The following is a 19,656-nucleotide window of genomic DNA, read 5'->3' as shown; positions in this document are numbered from 1 at the left end:
GGCCGCGCCGGGGCGCGAGGAGCCGCGGGCGCGGCGGCGGGGGCGGGCGGGGGCGCGAGGCGGCCGCGCGGCCTGCGCCGACCTCCCGGGGGAGCGGCGCGCCGAGGTCCCTCCCACCGGCGGCGCGGCGCGGAGGGGGTTTGAATGAAAGACAGGACGAGCCCTGAGCACCATGTCACTCCGTGAGGGAGGCAGCGGCAACTAGGCTGGGGAAGGCTCTTCCCTCCCCCCCCCCCTTTTTTTTTCTTTCTTTTCTTTTCCTTCTTTTCTTTATTTTCCCTTTTTTTTCTTTTTTTTTTCTTTTTTTTTTTTTTTTTCGTTCGAAGGGGGGTGGGTGGGGAGCGAGAGGGGAGGGCTCGAGAGCGGGGCGAGCCGAAGAGAGGACGAGGAGAGCGAGCGGGCGGGCGGCTCTGCGGCGGTTTGGAGTTGCGCTGCCTGCCCGGCTCCTCTCGCAGGACGGTCCCTCCCGAGCGGGCGGCGGGCAGCGCCGGGGGCACGCTGCTGCGAGCGGGGGCGGCGGGCTGCTCCGCCGCGGGCAGCCGGGCAGGGGGCTTCCACCCAGCCAGCCGGGCAGGCGGGCGGCCCCGCGCGCACCCCCGCACCCCCCTCACACACACATATATATGTGCGTGCGGGCGCGTTTTTGGCTGCGCTGGAATTAGCGCGCGGTAGACGGCGAGGAAGTCTCGGCAGCCTCCTCCGTCGCCCGGCGCTGTCAGGAATAGCGGCGTGAGAGGAAGAAAGGCCCTGGGGCACTACACCCTGCCAACGAGTTCCCTGCACCAGCCAGAAGGACTCCAGCTACATGGGCAAACGCCTGGACCAGCAGCCAATGTACCCCCAGTACACCTACTACTACCCCCACTACCTGCAAACCAAGGTAGGGCACGGTGCGGAGCGGCGCGGCGCGCTGCCGGCTCGCCTCGGCTTTCGGCGGGGTTTTTCCGTCGCTTCCTCGGGTTCGGTGTCGCGCAGAGCCGAGCTGGTTAGGCAGTAAGCAGGCGTGAGAGAGCCAGGAAGGGTACTGTCTGCCCTCCATTTCTTTAATTTGAATTTATTTGGTTTTTTATCCTTCTCCCCCCGCACGGGTTGCTGGTGTCGGCTAATTCCTTTTATTGTTTGGGGAGACCGGTGCGGTTAACGCTATCGCGACACCGGGCAGGTAACGTGTTTATTATGGCACGGGATAAAGACTGCTCTGGACAGCATCACGCACGCAACGCTGTTTTGTTGGCTCTTCCAGTGATCTCGACAGTTTATTCGGAGCTCAAAGGCATTTTGCTGTTACAAAAGCTGTCTGTGGCAACTCAAACTTTTAATCAGCTGAGGAGGAGATGCTGTGCAGCTCAGAGGACAGCTCGGAGCTAACTGGCTGTGGATCTGGTGGAGTTTGGTTCAGTGCCTTGCACTGCTTTCAATATTTCATTAAATATTGAGAATGGTACAGCTGTACTCTGTTGCATTTAGGAGGTCTGGAAATAGACGGTAGCTACTTTTGGAGAGCGTATCCAAGCATGGGCTGTTCCTTTTTCTTTCTGCTTAATAATTCTTAAAATGTCAGCAGACTGGAAAGGAGGCCTGCATCCCATAAAGAGGCTGAGGGAAGGCGATGCTACCTGGCCATGAGTTAGTTAATTAAAGCTTTATTTTTCTAATGCCATTGTATAATAGTCTGGTCTGTGAAAAGATTTCCTGTGTGACCAAGGGACAGTAACAAAAGAAAACGCTAAACCGAAAGTTTGCAAACCCTATTAGGACACTGTATTAAAAAAACCCAAAACAAACAAAACCCAAAACTGTTCTGAAGTGTGACCTCACAGCCACAGATTAACAGTTTCAGTCAATAAGCAAACATCCTTTTTTTTTTTTTTTTTGTGTGTGTGTGTGTGGGAGGCAGGGTGCACACGTGTGTATGGCACTGCATGCACATACATCATGCTTCTGTGGCAGATTTAACACACGGGACATTTGACATGTGGGTCTGTGTGTGGTGAAGTGTCCCAGAGGAGGCTGACTTCTCCAGACTTTTGGTTTGAAGCACGTTGATCTGGCTGCAGATCTGAAAGGATAAGTTATATTTCCTTGTTAATAAAAATTACTTTCCCGTTAACGTTTATAGCCGGAGTACTGCATTATATAAATTAACTAATTGTAAGATCTGTGATTGAGGCTGGTTGGAGTTGCGATGGCACCAGAACCACTCAATATGATTACAGCCTTGTAATTCAGGAAAGGGTTACTTCTCGCTTTCTTGCTCTACAGTTTCACGGTACCGTGCAGAATTTTTGGTATAAAATTTCACCTTTTTTAATTTTGTATTTTGGAGTAATTTTTATCGGTTCTTTTTCTTTTTTTCTTCCTTTCAAGGTCGATCCAAATTGCATTTTACCTCTGTGACCATTTAGTGTGTATTGTTGCTGTTGCAGCAGCAGCCCGTCACTAGCCTGACTGCAATATTGCCTATAGCTTTAACTGTTTGGAGGATTGGGGGACGCAGACTGATGCTATTCCTCAAAACCTGGCAAGCCAAGGACATGAAACAATTGATGGTGTTTTTTTGAAAGAACAATAGCCTCGAGTATTGGAGGAGAAATATTGGACATTCCATGCCTTTTACTCACGTAGCTTACATTTTGCTAGTCTTTTTTTTTCTTTTTTCCCCTTTTCGCTTTTTTTTTTAAACTTTGTAAAATAAGCTTTTTGAGAAAATTAACCTTGTATTTGAGCTTAAAATAGTAACAATATATTTTCTGTACCTTGGCTTTTTTTAACCTGATGCTTTAAAAATAAATTAAATGTGTTTTTATAGCCAGCACATAAAATTATCAACCCTGTGAAAAGTCACGTGCATCTGTCTTTGCACACATGCGCTATTACTGTAAAGACAGGTAAAAATTTAAAATCGGTAATACATTTTGTATGACATTCATTTTCTTATTTTCCTTGCTCCACAGTTAAGTGCATACATACAACCTAAATAATGAACACATACACACACAGATATATACATACATTCCCAAGTATTTCTCTTCTATAGACCTGAAGAGTTTAGAGTAGTGCAGACAGGCAGCATCTGGATTTTGTTACCTTAAAGCTAGCCATCAGCTTCTGGGACATTTTAAAGCAGTTACATCCATTGTCTGTCTAAAGCTAATAGTCGGGTAATCAAATAACATTGTGGTGGGGAGCTGTATCTTTTATCATGCCTATTGGAACAGCAAAAATTAATAACCCCCTGTATGATTCCAGCCATCCTGTGAACTTCAGCTTTTTATTTTCCAAAAACTGCTCTTTGTGCCGAGCATGGTAGGATTCAGCTGTACAGAAAGAATGTGTTTTTATGCTTATAGTCATGCACGTTGAGGGGTGTGTGTGCATTCATTTGTAATTAAGAAAGAAGTTCTAGGCTTTCTTACAGCATTTGTGTACAGCTTGTGAAATGCAGAATGGCAGCGTCTTCAATGGGCAAAGTTTGGAAGTTCATGTTCCCCAGCGTATTTGAGGGAAGCGCTGCTTTTGCTTCGCTTGTTTGGTGAAGTTGTCTCGGTTCTTCTTTGAGAAGTACCGCCTAACTGTACCTCACGTCCTTCTCGTGGGGGAGCATGGAGCTGCGCAAGATCTCAATCTACAGTCTGTGTTTGTGTCTTCTAACATAGCTAGCACATTGTTGTGCAGAAATGGTGTAAATGAATAGCTATAGGGGTAATGGGATTATAAATAGAAAAAATGGATTCCATATGTTTGTCTGATTGCTTTTTTGTGTTTCGTGGCCTTTTCTGCACGATGAAGCACACGCTCTTATTATTCAATTTACTTGTGCTCCTTCATTATCAGATGCCACCACTGAAGCTAAAACTGTAATTGCATGTTTAGACAAACCCGTTGTCATCCAGAAATTAAAAGGGGGGTGGGTGGGGGAAGGTCATTTTTTAGGAGGCAATTGGAAGGAATTTAATATGTCTCTTAAGGACAAGCACTGAGTCTGAGGAAAGACGTAACCTTATTTTTCTCATTTTGGCATGACGCTGTCTGACAACTGCAGTTTGAAAGTACGGTGTTGCAACTTCCTTAAGCATGTCCTGAGAGCAGGGTCCAGTTGTCCTAGGAGTTTTTTTCAAATAAACATTTTTGGTTACTCTTGTAAGTGAAGGATAGTCTTGTGTTCTTGCTGCAAAGAATAGTGCACAGAGGTGGTTCAGCTCATATGTATCTGATGAGAATCTATAGTAGTTTTTTATTTTGAGATGTGAGGTGATTTTCCTTAGTTGAATCCTTGCTGATGGTGTAACTATGTAAACAACTGGATTACAGGAGTATGTTGTCACAGATGAAATGATAATGATGCCAAATTTTGCATTGTGGTTCTTACATTTCTCTCTTTAGTTTCTTGGTTGCCAAAGCAAATTCTTTTCTCTTTGCTGTTTTGCACAGAGGAAGGCAAAACTAAGCACCACAAAATACTGTGTAATGATAAGCAAAAGGAGGAAAAAGTATTAACTACTTGAATATATTTAAAGGAATCTCTTTAGTAGATGCTGTGTTTTATCTTTGTCCTCTGCAGCTTACAATTAGACCTAGCGCTGGGGTAAGCTTCCTCTGCAAACAGTTTGCTGAAAAAACCTGAATCACTTGGGTAGAAAGGACAAGGTGCCACAGTTACCTGCCAACAGGAATTGTGTGGTTTATGGTCGCTGTACCTGCATTTGGAGTAAAAATATGCCACTTCAGCAGCTATTGCCGTGTGATTTGCTTTCATGCATTCTCCAGATATTTCCTACTTATTAGTCATGGTTCGGGTTTGGTAGTTTTAACTCTCATGGTGTTGACTCTGCTACCCCATCAGAAGGCTGAAATACTGCAAATGGAGAGGCAGTGTTTACTGTACCCACAATACCTCTTCATCTCTGTGTGCCTGATGCACGTGTGAGCACACGCAAAAGGAAGAAGTGTGATTTCCCAACACCTATGTGAACAAAATCCTGTCTCTGTGGATGTGAGAAATGTGTAGACTGGCCCGCAGGCAAGAGTGGCTTAATAAGCATGTCTGTGAAGTGACAGATAGGTGCCCCAGCTGAGGAAAAAAACAATTTGGAAATTCAAACAGGTGTACTCAGAAGAGTTTTAGCTTGATGAAGTAATTTTGTAGGTACATGTTTGGGTGAGTGTGTGTGTTTTGTTATGATTTCTTTTTGCCGTTTTTACGGCATCCTTTGGCACAAAGGAATTGGGGACCTCTTTCAGTTGCGTGCCACGAGCATGCCTGCCTCCTTGCTCCATCAGCCTCTTTTAGAAAGCGTATTTTTGGAGTCTGCACGAAGCTCTTGCCTCTCTTCACCTTGTACCTACCAATCCCATGCTCTTTTGTCACTCACGTTTCTGTTTAGCAAGTTTACGGCATTCCCCGCTTTTGGCCATCTGGCCATACAGAAGGCCTTGAAGAAAGCATTCCAGATACGGAGATGCCTGACAGGGCTTCTCTGGCTGGTAGTGTTCAGATTGTGTTTGGTGCCTGGTGTGAAGCAGGGGTCAGGTGTAAGGAGTAATTCATCAACCACACACTGATTTCAGGCTGCATTTCCAACCATCTGCAGGTTGGATTGCTGCCAGAGCTCAAAAGTCTAGCTGGAGCCCATGTGATCATGCCAAAGTAAAGGGAAACACTTGCAAATAGAGAAATGCATTTCTAGGAATGAAGTTTGTTTGCTCTTAGCCCCTGTTTGATTCAGTACGTTGCAGCGTGTTTTAAATGCCTCCAAGAGCTGACTGAAAGAAATATGAATTTGTTTAAATGCCATTTAAAAATATTTAAGCCTGGCTGTAATTTTGACAGTAGTATTAATATGTAACTCAAGTATTTTGCTAGTTATATTAAACAATTAAGATGGTAAAAGTTATGTTCCTCTGAAAAATGCAGAAAGAGATGAACTTGTTTTTTATTCCATTACTTTTTGCTATCTATCTTTACATGCCTGAATAAAAATTATTTTGTTATTTTAAGGGATACCATGATATATATTAAAATGATGTTGAATCTGTTGGTTGATCTTCCTTTCATGTGTTGCCTCAATGCAAGTCTGTTTAAATTTAAAACCAAAACAACAAAACAACAAACAAAACCCCAAAACTGTGGGAAAGGAAAGCTCAAATTTTTACCTTTTTTTTAAAAAAAAAAAAACCAAAAAACCAAACCAAACGTTTGCTATATTCTACGGAGATGCATTTTGCAAGCAGATATTTTACTTCTGTAACAAAAGATCGAGGTTACAAGCATTTGCCAGATTAGGATATGTAGATCTCGCTGTGGCAAGTGCTGTGTGTTAATAGTTGTAATTTAGAATGCCTTATACAAGGTGCCCGTTCAAAATAAATACGGTGCTTCAGAACTGGAGTGATTTGCGTTTTAATGCATGGGGGCCTTTCAAAATAAGCATGACGGTATGTTTGTGCTTTACTTCAAGTAGCTTGGTAAAAATCATCAGACTGTCCTTTCTTAAACTTCCATGAATTACAAACTAGATAAGAAAAGATGTGTTCCAAGTAGGGATGCCTGAGTTCATTTCAGGTCTTGCTGTAAGTAGCCTGGATAGTGTTCCCTTTGCTTATAATTGCAAGCAGGGATTTTTAATTATTTTTTTTGGTGTGGGGGAAGTGGGTTTGTCACTGTCTATACTCCAGGCAGGGACTTTGAGTTCACTTGCAAACAAGCCCATTCCAGAGTGTCCAGGAAGAGAAGCAGATTTTAACAAAATGAGTGGGCTGCTTTTAGGTTTTTTTTCTGTATTGTTTTTCTTGAAGTCTTTTAATGTTAGAAATTTTATGTAGAGGAAAATGGTTAATGTGTCTCCAGAACTTGCTTCCAGTGCTGCATTAAAATTGTGTTTTGTAACAGTCTCATCAGCTACAGCTGTATGTGATTAAATAGTGTAATATCAAAAGCATGTGTGAATAAGAGCTTTTATGATATAGTTGTTCCATACCAAAGACTGCAGATGGGCAGAGAAGGGAGACAGAACAGTGATTTACTCAGATATTGTCACAGCCTATATTGTGTTTGTAGTCATGTTTTGCAATTGCTTTCCTACTCATGGGCAAGATTGAGTGATGGAGGGAAGTTTAAAAGTGAACACTTCTACAGAGAGAGCTACTCTAAATGTGCAGAGTATCAGCCTGAGAATGGTGTCTGCTGATGCAGAACTACATACCAATATTTTAAATAGCTGATTAACAATAATATTATTGAATAGAAGTTATAACGAGAGGGATCTGTTCTGCTTCCTTTGAAAAATCAATGAAAGAGCTTCAGTTGCGTTCAGGAAGGCAGAATCAGACCCACAAAGCACATACTGTTCTCCACAGTAAAACCAGGACAGCTGAACAATATGCAGGTTTAAAAAACAATTAAGAAAAGTAGGAATTGCAAAAGAAACAAGAACTATGTATGAAAATGATTCTATGTTGTACAAGTGGGTCAGGACATACCCCATCTGATATTTAAAAGCATTTTGGGTTTTCCCTGGTTATGATTTCTATTTAACATTATTTATTCTGACTTACAATTTTAGGGATTGAGCAGCAAAAACCAGACACTCTTGTGTGTCTACCTGTTTCTCTGCCACAGTTGAATGTGATTTATACCTTGTGGAATTCTAATTGCCATAAGGAGATGTCTTGCATGGAGCCCAGTGTCTATAATGAAGATCAAAAGTTTCTGTGAGAGAGTAAGCGTGGTAAATCCAAAAAAGTAAAGGATAGAGCAGATAGCTGGTTTTGGTTTTATTTATGTAATTCTTAAGATAAAAATACTTTGAGCCTCCTTGAAATTTGCAACAAATCAGTCTTCAGTATAGGTCTTCTCTGAGGATAAAGTGTTTCTAAATGGAGAAGGGAGGCAAAGGTTGCTTGTCCTATCTGTAGTTGCAGATTGGAGGTTCCTGTTGAATTCCTCTGCCATACTGTCTTTTTTTATTTTGTTGGTTCACAGCAAAGTCTGATCTCTTCTCCGAGAAGTTTTTATTAGTTGAAGGACTTTAAAGATCTGACACTTCAAATAAAAGGAAAAGATTATTTTTGTTACTTTTGTATGTAAAGACTTTTTTATTTTTCTTTCCCTTCTTTCTTTCCTTTTGTCTTCCTTGTTTCTTTCTGTGCTTGCTGGCAACTGTGGTGGGAATAAATTCCCTTTCTGCTTATTTGTTGTAAAGTCAACTTCAGTATCAAAGGTGGTCATTTATTAAAAAAGTAAATATTTACTTTTTTTAGTGTTTCATTTGTGGTAAATTTATGTAGATGAAATGGTTTGGACATATTTTCTATAAGGGCTCCTCTGTTAATTGTAGTACCTTCATTCAGATGCAAACAAATGAAATAAACCACCTGGCGTATACAGATAATAGTAGAAGCCTGAAGATGCCTAAGATTGCATGTTTACAATGTAGAGCACTCTGATATTTTGTTCCTTGTTGGTGTCTCCATGACACATGTTTTATGGCTGGTACCGTGTGGTTGATGATGATTAATGGGCTGTCATGTAGTGGAAGTGATGTCATTCCTGTGTGATTCAGATTTATTCAAGAAGAAAAGTTCTTCAACAGATTTGTATCTCCCCCTGCGCTGCCCCCCCCCCCCCATCCCCCAGTATAAGTCAAGCAGCAGTTTGTTCTTATTCTGTGAGTTTGCATTAATAGACTAAATCCTGAAGCTGCACTTAAATTCTCTGCTGCAGAGCATGGTGGAGAAGAGCGGGAGAATCTTATGGGTGGACCAACATGGTGTTGTTTTATTTAACTGATTGCTCATTTGGCTTCTGTCCAGCTCCTTTCCCCACCCCCTTTCACGGCCCTTCCTCTGCCTAGCTATATTTAGAGCCCAGGAGGCTGAGCCATTCAGAGCTCCGTGTCAGCGCTGCGCGGAGCCTGACCTTTCCACACGCGGCCTTGCGCTGGCGGGAGGCGGCAGGACTGGATCAACCATCCAGTCCCGTTTGAGCCGCCTGTGAGAAACTCTGGTCATTTGGGATGCAATCCAGTTACCTTCCTGGGTGAGAAGCTGGCCACCTTTGCCCCAGGGCTACAGGGGGGTGAGAGGCAGGCTGACCATGCAGTAGATAGGGCAGAGGGCGGTTGCGGACGGGTAGTGCCAGAGCCAGCAAAACCTTGAGGTGGTGTGTTGGTGACCTGCGAGATAAAGGGAGATTAGGGGACTTCATAAGGAGGCGTTTTGCCAGAGGAGGAGATAAGGGAGCCTGGTGTACCGCAACATCACAAAAGGTTTTTAAAGCTAGGTATCCATAGTTACAGCAGGAGAGTGAAAATCTAGATTTCAGGGACTCACCTGGTGTAATGTCCTCCTTCCCTTTAAAGAAGAAAGTATTTGGCAGTTCTTAAAGCTGGAATGATGTGCCTGTGTGAATTCCCTGGTGCTCGGAGAACTGCCTGTTTAAAGTTTGCTCTATTTTTCCCCTCTTGTTCTAATTTTTCCAGCTGTGAAAAAAAAATGGCGTTGCAATGCTTAGCCATATAAGGGACTTGTTCATTTCTTTATGTGGTTGGGAATTGTTTCTCCTTTTGGTCTTCAAAGGCTATTGCTGCTGAATTTGCTTTAAAGTGAAGGAATTACTTTTCGCTTAGACAAATGCTACAATCCTTATTTCTTCTCTTTCTCACATCTCTCTGACCTTTTACTGGGGGACACGCTTATAAATAATTTCTGCTTGTTGGTATCGTGCAAGTTGATAGATGCTCTTACAAAGAGAGAGACGCATAATGGGAAATGCAGTCTTCATTTCTGTTCTCTTTATTTTATAGTGATAAATTTGGTTGGGTGCCAGTTAGTACATGACCTTTTCCCTACATCTTTTGATTCATGACAGGGGGTGTCAGAGCTGTGTTAGTGATCTCTTGTTTCAGTCTTTAACAAACTCTATGAAATATTAAAAATGAATTGGGTTGCTTCGAGCTTGGCTAATATGTCTGTGATGCAGGACGGTGAGTTCATATTAATGAAGCATAACACAGTTTAAAATACAAAATTAAGATTTTTGTGAACATGCAAACCGCAGGGACATATCACTTGTCAGTTGGAATATTTTCTTTTGAAAATGTTATCTTTTTAAGACAAACCAAACAAGGTATTTTGCAAAGATGGTGTTATTGGCAGCATTCATTTAGTGTTCATTCCAGAAAATTGTGTCTGCCTTTCAGCCTAATTAGAGCTAAGTTTTTCAGTGTATTTACTTTAAGATCAAAACTGCTGACAAGACTTCTTTTAGTATCAGCTGAGATGTGTCTACACAGCTGTCAATGTTCTGCTTAGTTGATACACACAAACTGATAATCTACCATATGTATCTGAATGGTATAATACATACTTGTTTCGTGTGCAAGTGACACTTCTGAAATTGTTTAGCGTAAGGGAGACAGTGATGGAAAGAGCTGCGAATGGTACAATGAATAAGGTAAAGAATAGGACCAATAACTCTTATACAACTCCCTGCCTGGTTTTGCATTCATGAAAACTACCTTTAATACCACTTTATACCTGAAAGACATCAGAAAAAAAGTCAGAGGCACTGCAGTCGTTCAGATGTTTGACAAAGCGTGCAGTAGGACTTGGTAAACTGAATGCTTAACCTAGGCTGTATTAAGACAACGTTTACTGTGTCAAGGTAGAGCCGCACCAAGTACTGTTAAACAAGCATAAAGGAAACACATTGCTGTGGCCTTTAGCAAAGCAGCTGGGAGCTTTCTGCCTGGGAGAGCATTGCGCTCACTGGATTTCGTGTTTGAGCTTTTTGTATCTCTTTAGAGCTTTTGCATCTTAAAGAAACGCAGGGGTTGATCCAAATATTTCCAGTAAAAGTGTCTTTTTCGGTGGTGCTTTTACTATGGGTGCCAGCTGGTGGTGCAAGCTGGGATAATAATAAATCTGGCTGGTGTATGGTGACTACAGGATGGCAGTAGCAGTACACGCTGATCCCACCTGTCTGTTCCTCAGAGATACAGGTGTGCAGCGCACGGAGTCATCTTGAATTTTGAGATTATGGCTATAATTCCCTTCTCTAGAAACAGCCGTGAGAAAGCTGCAGACTACTGGCCCGCCAGGACATACTTGTTATCTGTGTGATTTAGAAGCCTTGCCGGCCACTCAGTTTCTGCTTTATATCTCTGCCATTTTACAAAATCACTGTAATTGTATACAGTTGTCCCTGTGCAACGTGCAATTTCCTGTAGTTTGAAAAGCTTTCAGCATTAGATTGTCTAAACTTAATAGCATAAACATTAATTTACTGTGTTAGATGGGTTATTGGGTGTCTTTAGCTTGCATAAGTCTGGCAATAATTGTGCCGGACAGAAGAAATAAGTTTTGCTTCCTTCACTGTCTGGCCTGCTTTTAGTTAAATGGATCCCTGGTGATGGTAACACTTAGCATGTAGCAGTCATTTCAATTTGCAGTGGGCTGTATAAACATTAACTAATCTTCAGAGCCCATTCTGAGAGGTGCCTTAAACACCTTATTTGCTCATGTAATGGCTGCATGCAAATAATGGCCTCAGCCTCCAGAAGCCTGTACCAGATTATCGAGGGTGTGGGGACAGACTTGTGTAGCATCCGTACCGTCCCTTTTCGGGTAGAACCGGGAGGCAGGGAATGTTGTTGCTGCTTTATGAGCAAATGCCGAGCATGAGTGGTGTAAGAGTGGAGGCAGAGCTGGGAAAAGAAAGGGGAAACATTTGCAGAAGGTGGCATGGTAATCTCTGGTTATCCAGAAGTGCTGAGTATCCACACCTCCAACAGATGGAGGTCTCAAAAACATTTGAAGCCCGACCTGATACAGCTTCCAGCTGGGACATCCAGAATTACAGCGCACTTTGGCAAATCGCTTATCTGAAGTGAGGATCTGAACCAGCCTTGCTGGTTCAAGGCTACACCTTCCTGCCCTTGGGCCTTTCTGTTGGGGAAGAGGAGGAAAGGAGCAGGGTAAAAGGCCGCGCTTCCCTGACGAGAGGTGCCCTGTTGCGGCGCTGGGGAAGGTGGCGGCTGCCCGCAGGCTGGCTGAGGTGCCTGGCTGAAAAGGACACTGGTGGTGTGCAGGCGGTACGAGGGGCAGAGCAGGGCACTGTTGTAGAGACTGAAATAATACCTGGCCCAAATTTTTCCAGAAGTCACTAGAGAACTTAGTGGACACCTGGATAAAGATGCAGGCTTCATCCTTCCAAGTAACAGAGGGAAAAAACTCCCTTCAGGCAGCGCCCGCAGGCAGCCCACGGCCTGGCTGGCCCTGGCGGGGCCTGCGGCCCGGCGCTGGTGGGGAAGGCATTCAAAATGGCCGTCATGGTTTGATCAACATCACTCAAGCACTCGTCTGAGTTCGAGTCCTGCAGGATAACTTTCCCAATCTACAGCACCCTGTTAATCAGCAAGGGAATAACAAAGAAGTTATTTACGGGTAGGTGTTACCTAAATAGAAGTTGGTAAATACAGATTAATGGGAGCCAACTGGCTTTGGCTTTCTCATGCCTGACATTGTGTGTCTTGCCAGGAGTTATTTTAAGTCTTTTTGTTGTCATTACTTTTTTTTTTTTTTTTAATTCCTCTCTTCTTGGCTTGTAACATTATCATATGCACTCCCTTACTGTTGCGTTGTGAGTAGTTGCTTTTTTACAAATAACGGCTTTTTTGACTCAAAGGTACATTGTGGATGGGAGAGAAATTCCTCCTGATATTCCTGATGGTGATAACTTCTTGTGTCCCAAGGGTTTTCTTTTAAATATGTGAAAACACTGTAGACAGGGGTGGATTATTGGTGTTTTTAAAGCTGAACAAGGACCTGTGCCAATGGCCACAAAGATGTAGATTGTGATTTTACAGTGTGTGTTGAGGAATGAAGTATAACTGCCATGCCCCAACAACAGCCGATGAAGTAGGCATTTATGCTTCATCTCTCCTGGTCTTGTAGCAAGGGAATAAATTATTAGTTGTTTATTATTTCTTAACCTTCAGAGGGTGACTTCCTTTCTGTGCTAGTCAGCTATTCTGGGATAGAGATATGTGAATTTTATTTCCTTCCTCCTCTTTCCCACATTCTTATTTCCTCTCCTGAGAGATTGTCAGGTAAGTTTGTGCCTTCATTTTAACCAGCCCAAGTGGCAGAGAGGCAAGCAGACTCTGAGGTGATAAGGACAGACCTTGAAAAGTCTGAGGCAAGAGGTGTGGGCACCATTAGCATGAAATCAATGGAAGGAAAGCCAGAAGCCTTATTTTAATTCTATGATTTGTCCATCTTTTGTGATTTAGCAAATCCACCTCTTTACCATTTTTTCCCAGTTTCGGATTTCCACCTTCCTTTGTTTTGTTTTTTCTCATCTTTTTAAGAACTCTTTTGTTTCTCGTTTGTCTTTCACCTAATGCTTATCTGTATGTCATGGTTATTGTTCTGCGGTTTGACCATTGCAACTTTTTTTTTTTATATTGATACTGCAATTCTATTTCCTAAGCCAGTCATACTGTCCCCCTCATTATTTTTTTTGATGGTGTTTTACTCTTTGCAGACTGCCTCTGACTGTGCAGTTCTGTTGTGCTGAGCTGCATACAAAACCAGGGTAAGAGATGGTCCCTGCCTGCAAGAGTTTATGAGCAATGTAAGTAAGGCAGGCTCACAAAGGTAGGTAGGAACAGAAGCGGTGAGAAGTGCCTGGTGGGAGGTAGCACTGCAGAGCAGTGCCAGGACCTGGATGGTAGATGGTAACTAGTGTCTATTGTTTACCTTTATGCTGTGTGCTACTCCATCACCTTGGGAATGAGTCACTCTGCCTTCCCAGTTCATGCATTGCTAATTTTTTTTCATTTTCTTTCCTAATATTCAGTGTTGCAGTTGCACGCATTCAGTTTACAACTACCTTTATGCTTCCCTGGGCTTTGTCTGGGCTTTGATTTCTCCATCTTTGCTGTTCAGTGGCTAGTCTCCCAAGTGTTGCTGTCTGGCAGATTTTAAGTATTGGCAGCAAAGTGAAGGAAGCTGTGGTGTGGTTCTCCGGAGGTGCCTGTGTCAGTGTGCTGGCACTTCAAAAATAAAGTCTTAGCTGATGTTGCTGGCTGGCTCCATGGGGAACAAAATGGCACTGGACAAAAGAGCAAAGCAGCCGAGGTCAGTGTGAGACAGCAAGTTTATTCCCAGTAGAGAGCTGTAGAAATATCATGGTGTGCAATGGCTGGGGGCTCATGCTTGGTAAGGATTAGAGTTGGTATTTTTTCATACTTGCTTCCTATTTCACTGGGGCTATAACATTGCAGGAGAGCTGTGTTTCCCACAACTGTTTGGTGCTTTTAAAAAGTAAATACCGTAGGGGGAAAGGGATGCATATGCCTTGCACTTCAGCAAGTTGGCTGCTGATAAGTGTTAGGCTGAAATTTCAAAGGGACAGTCCTTTGTACGGTAGCTTGGGGCCTCAGAATCAGAACTGCTGGTCACCTGCAGCTCCTATTAACTTCAACTAGAACCGTATGTACTTTGCACTTTTGAAGACTAGGAGCTCCTTGGGGCTTAAATGTTAGCTTCCCCCACCCCCCTTCTCCTCTCCCTCATAGCAGTTACACTAAAAGTGAGATTTCCCTGCCAGCTTGTATTTTTCTTAGGGAGAAAAGAGGAGGGTTGGGAGACCAACGGAAGAATATTTCCCATCCACTCCCCCCCCCCCCCCCCCCCCCCCCCCCCCAGCAGTAATACAATGTATTTCTAAAAGCAAATACCCCTGTCCCTAAACTGGTAACGCTTCATATTGTTAGCAGCATAATGTTAATGATTTAAATAACTATTGTTTGTTTGCCTTTGGCAACTTAGATTGGGTAATGAGGATGGACATGTTTTCTTCCCTTTGTATCTTTTTAATTTTTAAAAATCTTGTAGCATTTGGGTTGCAAGGGCTATAAGGAAATGATTATTTGCTTAAATGAGGAAAAATGTGACAGAAGCCTCTTTAGCAGTTACGTGGAGTTTATTTTTATGAAACATGCATTTTGAAAATTACTCACTGTTTTGGTCTGTTTCCAGCTCTTACGGTTACATTAAGTGGCAGAAATTTATTATTCCTGAAGGTATTTTGATATGTGTGTTTTCTGTATGTACCAGTTTTTAATCTCCCCCTAGATTGTAGGGAAGAGCTTGGATGTCTAACCCGGCTATATACCTAAAAGCCTCAAAAGTCACATGAAAAGCGGAATGCAGTCTTCTAAAAAGCTTGGGATGTAGCAGCCAGCCTTCGCCAGGGCTCCTAAGGTTTAGGCGTAGGTTGCAATTCTGCGTATTTTTTGAGTGGTGGTTTTGGGTTAATGCTCAGTTGATGGTCGTTGACTTCTTAAAATTAGACATGTATTTTGAAATTCTGGATTTGTGTTTCGCATTGCCAATTGCTACTGTATCTGTTGCTTACTCAGCATGAACAGTGAGAATACCCAAAGCAGACATCTAGGGGGGGAAAAAAACTGTGCTGATCTGTTTGGTTGTATTAATTTTCTTACCGTTGCTGGTAGAAGTGATTTCCTGGCGGGAGGTGAGGTGTCTGAGTTGGGATACTGATAACTGGGGAAGTTCTCTCCCTTTGGACCCCATCCTGCAGTCCGGGTGTGCTTTCAGCTGAACATCACCTTGTGAACAATACTGCTGAAACCACAGCACTGCATACGTGATGAGGAATAATTGAGTGGGAAGGGGACTGGCAGAATTTGGCCTTCAGGAAAGAAATTTCATTTTGTGAGCATATTACAAACAATAGAGAGTTAAGAGATGAAAAACTGCCACTACATAGAAAAATAATACTTTTTCAATTTAAGTCTTCCTTTAGTAAGTTTTCCTGGAAAGAAACTTGTTCCTGAAGGCATTTTATCTACTTTTCTCTCTCTCTCTCTCAGGGTTTTACACTGCTGCCCATCACTGCAGTACCTGAATGTTTTCTATATAGAGATTGATACGAATGTTGAAGTCCCCAGTGAACTGTAATCTTTAGCACATCTTTCTTTACGGGGAGAGAAGTTATGTTGGGTGGGATTTTTTGAATAAAATACTAGTCTTGTTTAAATTTACATTATACAAGTAAATAGTTTTTAAAATCATTACTTTGGGAGAGGTTAAGTGTTTTTTCATTTTTCTTTCTTCTCATTTTCATGTTTTTACTGAGATTCTGGGGTTCAAGAAGCACCACTGTTAAAGTCGGAATACGTTACTGACTTTTAAAAATGTGTTTTCCTAAATGGCACATCAAGCAGATAAGGGACAAGTTATCAAATATCCAATGTTACAGAGTTTTTTTCTTTTTTTCTTCAATGTTATCTAGATTGTTTGAAAAACATACAAATAATATTTATGTTTTTACAGGTGATGCATACCAGCTCTGTGTCTGCTCATGAGAACTGTTAGATGCAGTCTTTTATCTTTGAAAATTATTTAAGTAAAAGTAAATGTTTAAATTAGTAGATAGGAATAAATTCTTAAAACTAGCAAGATTACAGTGAGAGGGTTTACTAGCTGGTTTGGATATTCAGTTCTGAACCATTTCAATATTAGTCTTGTGTGGCTAATCTATCTATATAGCTATGTAGTCTGTTTAAACAAGGTACTTGGCTCTTCCCAAATAATTTCAAAGAGAAATAAAAATATCTTCATTGTTTTCTCTTATCTTTCTTTCCAGTCTGTCAGAGAAATACCTTGATTAGTTTATACTTAGTTTGTATGCATGGGTGTTTTCCTTGGGCGTGAACTGTGAAATTTTTGAAGAAACTATAATTGTAGCAATGAGTCCTGTGCTTAATTCAGAAGATGACTTGTCCTGTTGTCATTTCTTTGTTGTTGTTTTGCTTATTTTAATCTCATGTGATTGTGAGCTTCAAATATTAGAGCAAGCTTGTATACCTATCCTGTTGCCAACGTTGATAAATGCCTCTAGTAGTGTGCTAGTGAAGGGAGATGTCTCTGGTAACTTTTGACTGTGAAATAGTACTGGTGGTAGCTAGGGGGAGTTGAAGGTAAACCACTTTTAATATTAAGGCCTGGATTTGAACTAGGCTGCACATTTAGTGGGCAGTTTGTGGAGAAGGAGGAATTTGGGTAGAGTTCGGGAGAAATGTGGGGAGCAGGGAGGATAATCTTGCAGCGAGAAGTTCCTTTGTATTGCCTCGATGGATTGATAGTATTTTGGTAGAAGGGATATGGTATTGCAAGAGACCTTGAGAAGTCATCCAGACCATCCTCCCTTCCTTGGGTCTGAAATCAAGTGGATTCATAGTTACCTCTACCAGAAATTTCTCAGTGGTTTGTTTATAATTAGACACAAGGAGTTCCTACCTTGTGGCAAGAGGCATGGCTGAGAAAGCTGCTGAAGCCCTCGCCCTCTCTTTAAAGAGGTGCTGCTACCTACTTAGGTACCTCATCCAGTGTGTTAATAACTTTATAGTGATGGGGAAAAAAAAGCAGATCTTTCTGGGTCTTTCATTTTGGTCCTTCTGGGGGGGCCTGTTGGTCCTGCCCCCATAAAGACACTTCATTCTGAATAGAATATACTATGGTGAAGGATCATGGTCAACTTGAGAGTTACAACTCTATCTGAAATGTCTTTGTTTTTTATGTTACTTTTTTTTCCCCTGCAGCTGTTGTTTTAACCTCACATACTATTCAAAGGTGTTAATACATGTATTATCACATGCATAAGTCACAGTTTTTACCAGTGGGTTCATGAAGTCAGCCTGCTTATTCTTGTTTCAAAAGCTAACTCTGAAGCCTTATCTTGGTTTTCACTCTTGAGTACTCATTAGATTTGATGGGAGCTGCTGGGCTCATAATATTTTTGGAAATCAGGCCATTGAAGTGTATGTTAGTTATTTATAACTGTGAGCTAATTAGGTTTTTAAACGATAAAGATTCACAAACGAAGTGCATCTTTCTTGCCTTTCACTAGTAAAGAGACCGGGTCAACTTGGATGAATTTCTTGCTGGCATGGATGGTGTACCCACGTCTCAGTACATTCTTTGAGCAAATTTCTTTTTTGAGGACTGTGAGTCAGCAGGGTTTTGAAGTGGATGAGTCATAGACGAACTAGCTGAATGATGGTTACCAAGTGGGTGGGGGAAGCAAGGATTTTATTCTGGGAAGGTGTAAATGCAGACAGAGGCCAAGTCTGGAGGTGAAGGAGACCACAGAATTGAAGGCATTAATTGATAGGAAGCACGGAACCAGTGTTTGATGCTGGGTGCTCTTCATGGTTTGCTGTGGTGATGTGCTTCCTCATGGCTCTGTGAGAAGGCTCCCCTTTTGGGGAGCACATGTCCCACATGAACAGCAGCTACTTCTGACAGATAATAAAGAAACATCAACTTTGCTGAGAGCCAGCTAGTTTCTATTGAGGAGTTAGATTTCTGACCAAAATAGAAATCAAGCTAGTCTATGCTTCAGCCCTTTCATTCACACAGAGTGTAAACCTTTAACATCTTGCTTGCTGGGAGAGGCAGCATCAAGCGCTCCGGTACACAACGGATTAGCATGCCAACCTCTGAAATCAGAAACAACGGTGACATATTGTATTGTCTGATGAATCTTCTTGTAGGGCTTAGAAACAAGAACACAAACCACATGAAAACATCCTGTTCTGGATAATCCCATTTACTGGTTGGTAGAATACCAGAATGCTGCTCCAGAGCATCCCTTTGTGTGTTCCTTATGCGTTCCTGCAACTCCTCAAGCTGTAATGGAATTTGAAATGAGATTTCCCTTGAGAGGCAAGGATTTTTTTTATTGCACAGTATCTTGTTTTCAACAGGAAACCAGAAAATAAGACTACATGTCATTGCCATCAGGGTTACTGCTGACTAAGTACCTCTGTATATTAGCAGATAGTGAAAAAATTTGAATTTTGGGGGTACACTCAACATTTTTGTGTATGGTGGAGTGTTCGCTTAGGGTGGAATAGCAGAACAGATTTCAGAGACCTTTGGAAGAGACTGAGGAGCAGTGGCTTAACAATCGAGCTGCTTGCAACCCTGGCTGTCTTTCCCTTCCTCCCGGTATGTTCAGATAGCCCAGCAGAGAGAGTAAAGTAAACACTTCAACTGATCGTATCCTGGAGTGTTCAGAAACTGAAGGAGGAAGCTGTGGTCACCAGATTCCAGCTGTCCTGTTTCCTCTTCCAAATGAAAAGACTTTTATCAGGGTAGCATATATAAATATTTTTCAGTGCAAGCTCAACTCATTCTAAAACTATTTTGATTACAATGTTTGTATTCTCTTGATTTTGGATCTAGAAAATGTGAATTGCTGAACTGAAGGCTGAGAGGCAATCCGATATACTCTCTATAAGAAATACAGAAATAAATCTATCCAGCCTAGGAGAACAAAGAAAAAGCCAGAGGCTGAAAGTTGAAGCCAGTAGAAGTCAAGAGATGACACGGTGCATGTTTTGAAAGGTAATGGTAATTTCTGTCTGGAGCAGATTGCTGAGGGATGCAGCAGATTCCCTTATCACTTGAAGTCTTTAAATCAACATTGGGCATCTTTCTCATTCATACTCCACTTGCTGTGTTCAGTCCAGGGCTTTCTGGGTGATATTTGATGGCTTTTATTATGCAGAAGGTCAAACTAGATCATCATAATGTTCCTCACAGACCCTCATTTTAGGG

The 19,656-nt window shown here is 42.1% G+C and overlaps 1 protein-coding gene across 6 annotated transcripts in view; it reads left to right on the top strand.

Moving 5' to 3' along the window:
• Positions 1-353: 353 nt before the first annotated feature.
• The window catches only part of RBMS3 (RNA binding motif single stranded interacting protein 3), a gene marked incomplete at its 3' end in the record, with an annotated part of 449,340 nt that continues 430,037 nt past the window's right edge, over positions 354-19,656 (top strand). Inside the window, exon 1 of one of the 6 annotated variants that reach the window (XM_080385818.1) lies at positions 354-880. In XM_080385818.1, the coding sequence (XP_080241944.1) occupies positions 806-880 (75 nt within the window). In that variant the 5' untranslated portion in view covers positions 354-805. The remainder of the gene's footprint in view (positions 881-19,656) is intronic. The other 5 variants (XM_080385822.1, XM_080385817.1, XM_080385821.1 and 2 more) reach the window with 5 other exon arrangements.

This window comes from Falco punctatus, assembly GCF_963210335.1.
Source record: "Falco punctatus genome assembly, chromosome: 4".
Lineage (NCBI taxonomy): Eukaryota > Metazoa > Chordata > Aves > Falconiformes > Falconidae > Falco > Falco punctatus.
This window is presented reverse-complemented; position numbering and strand designations above follow the sequence as displayed.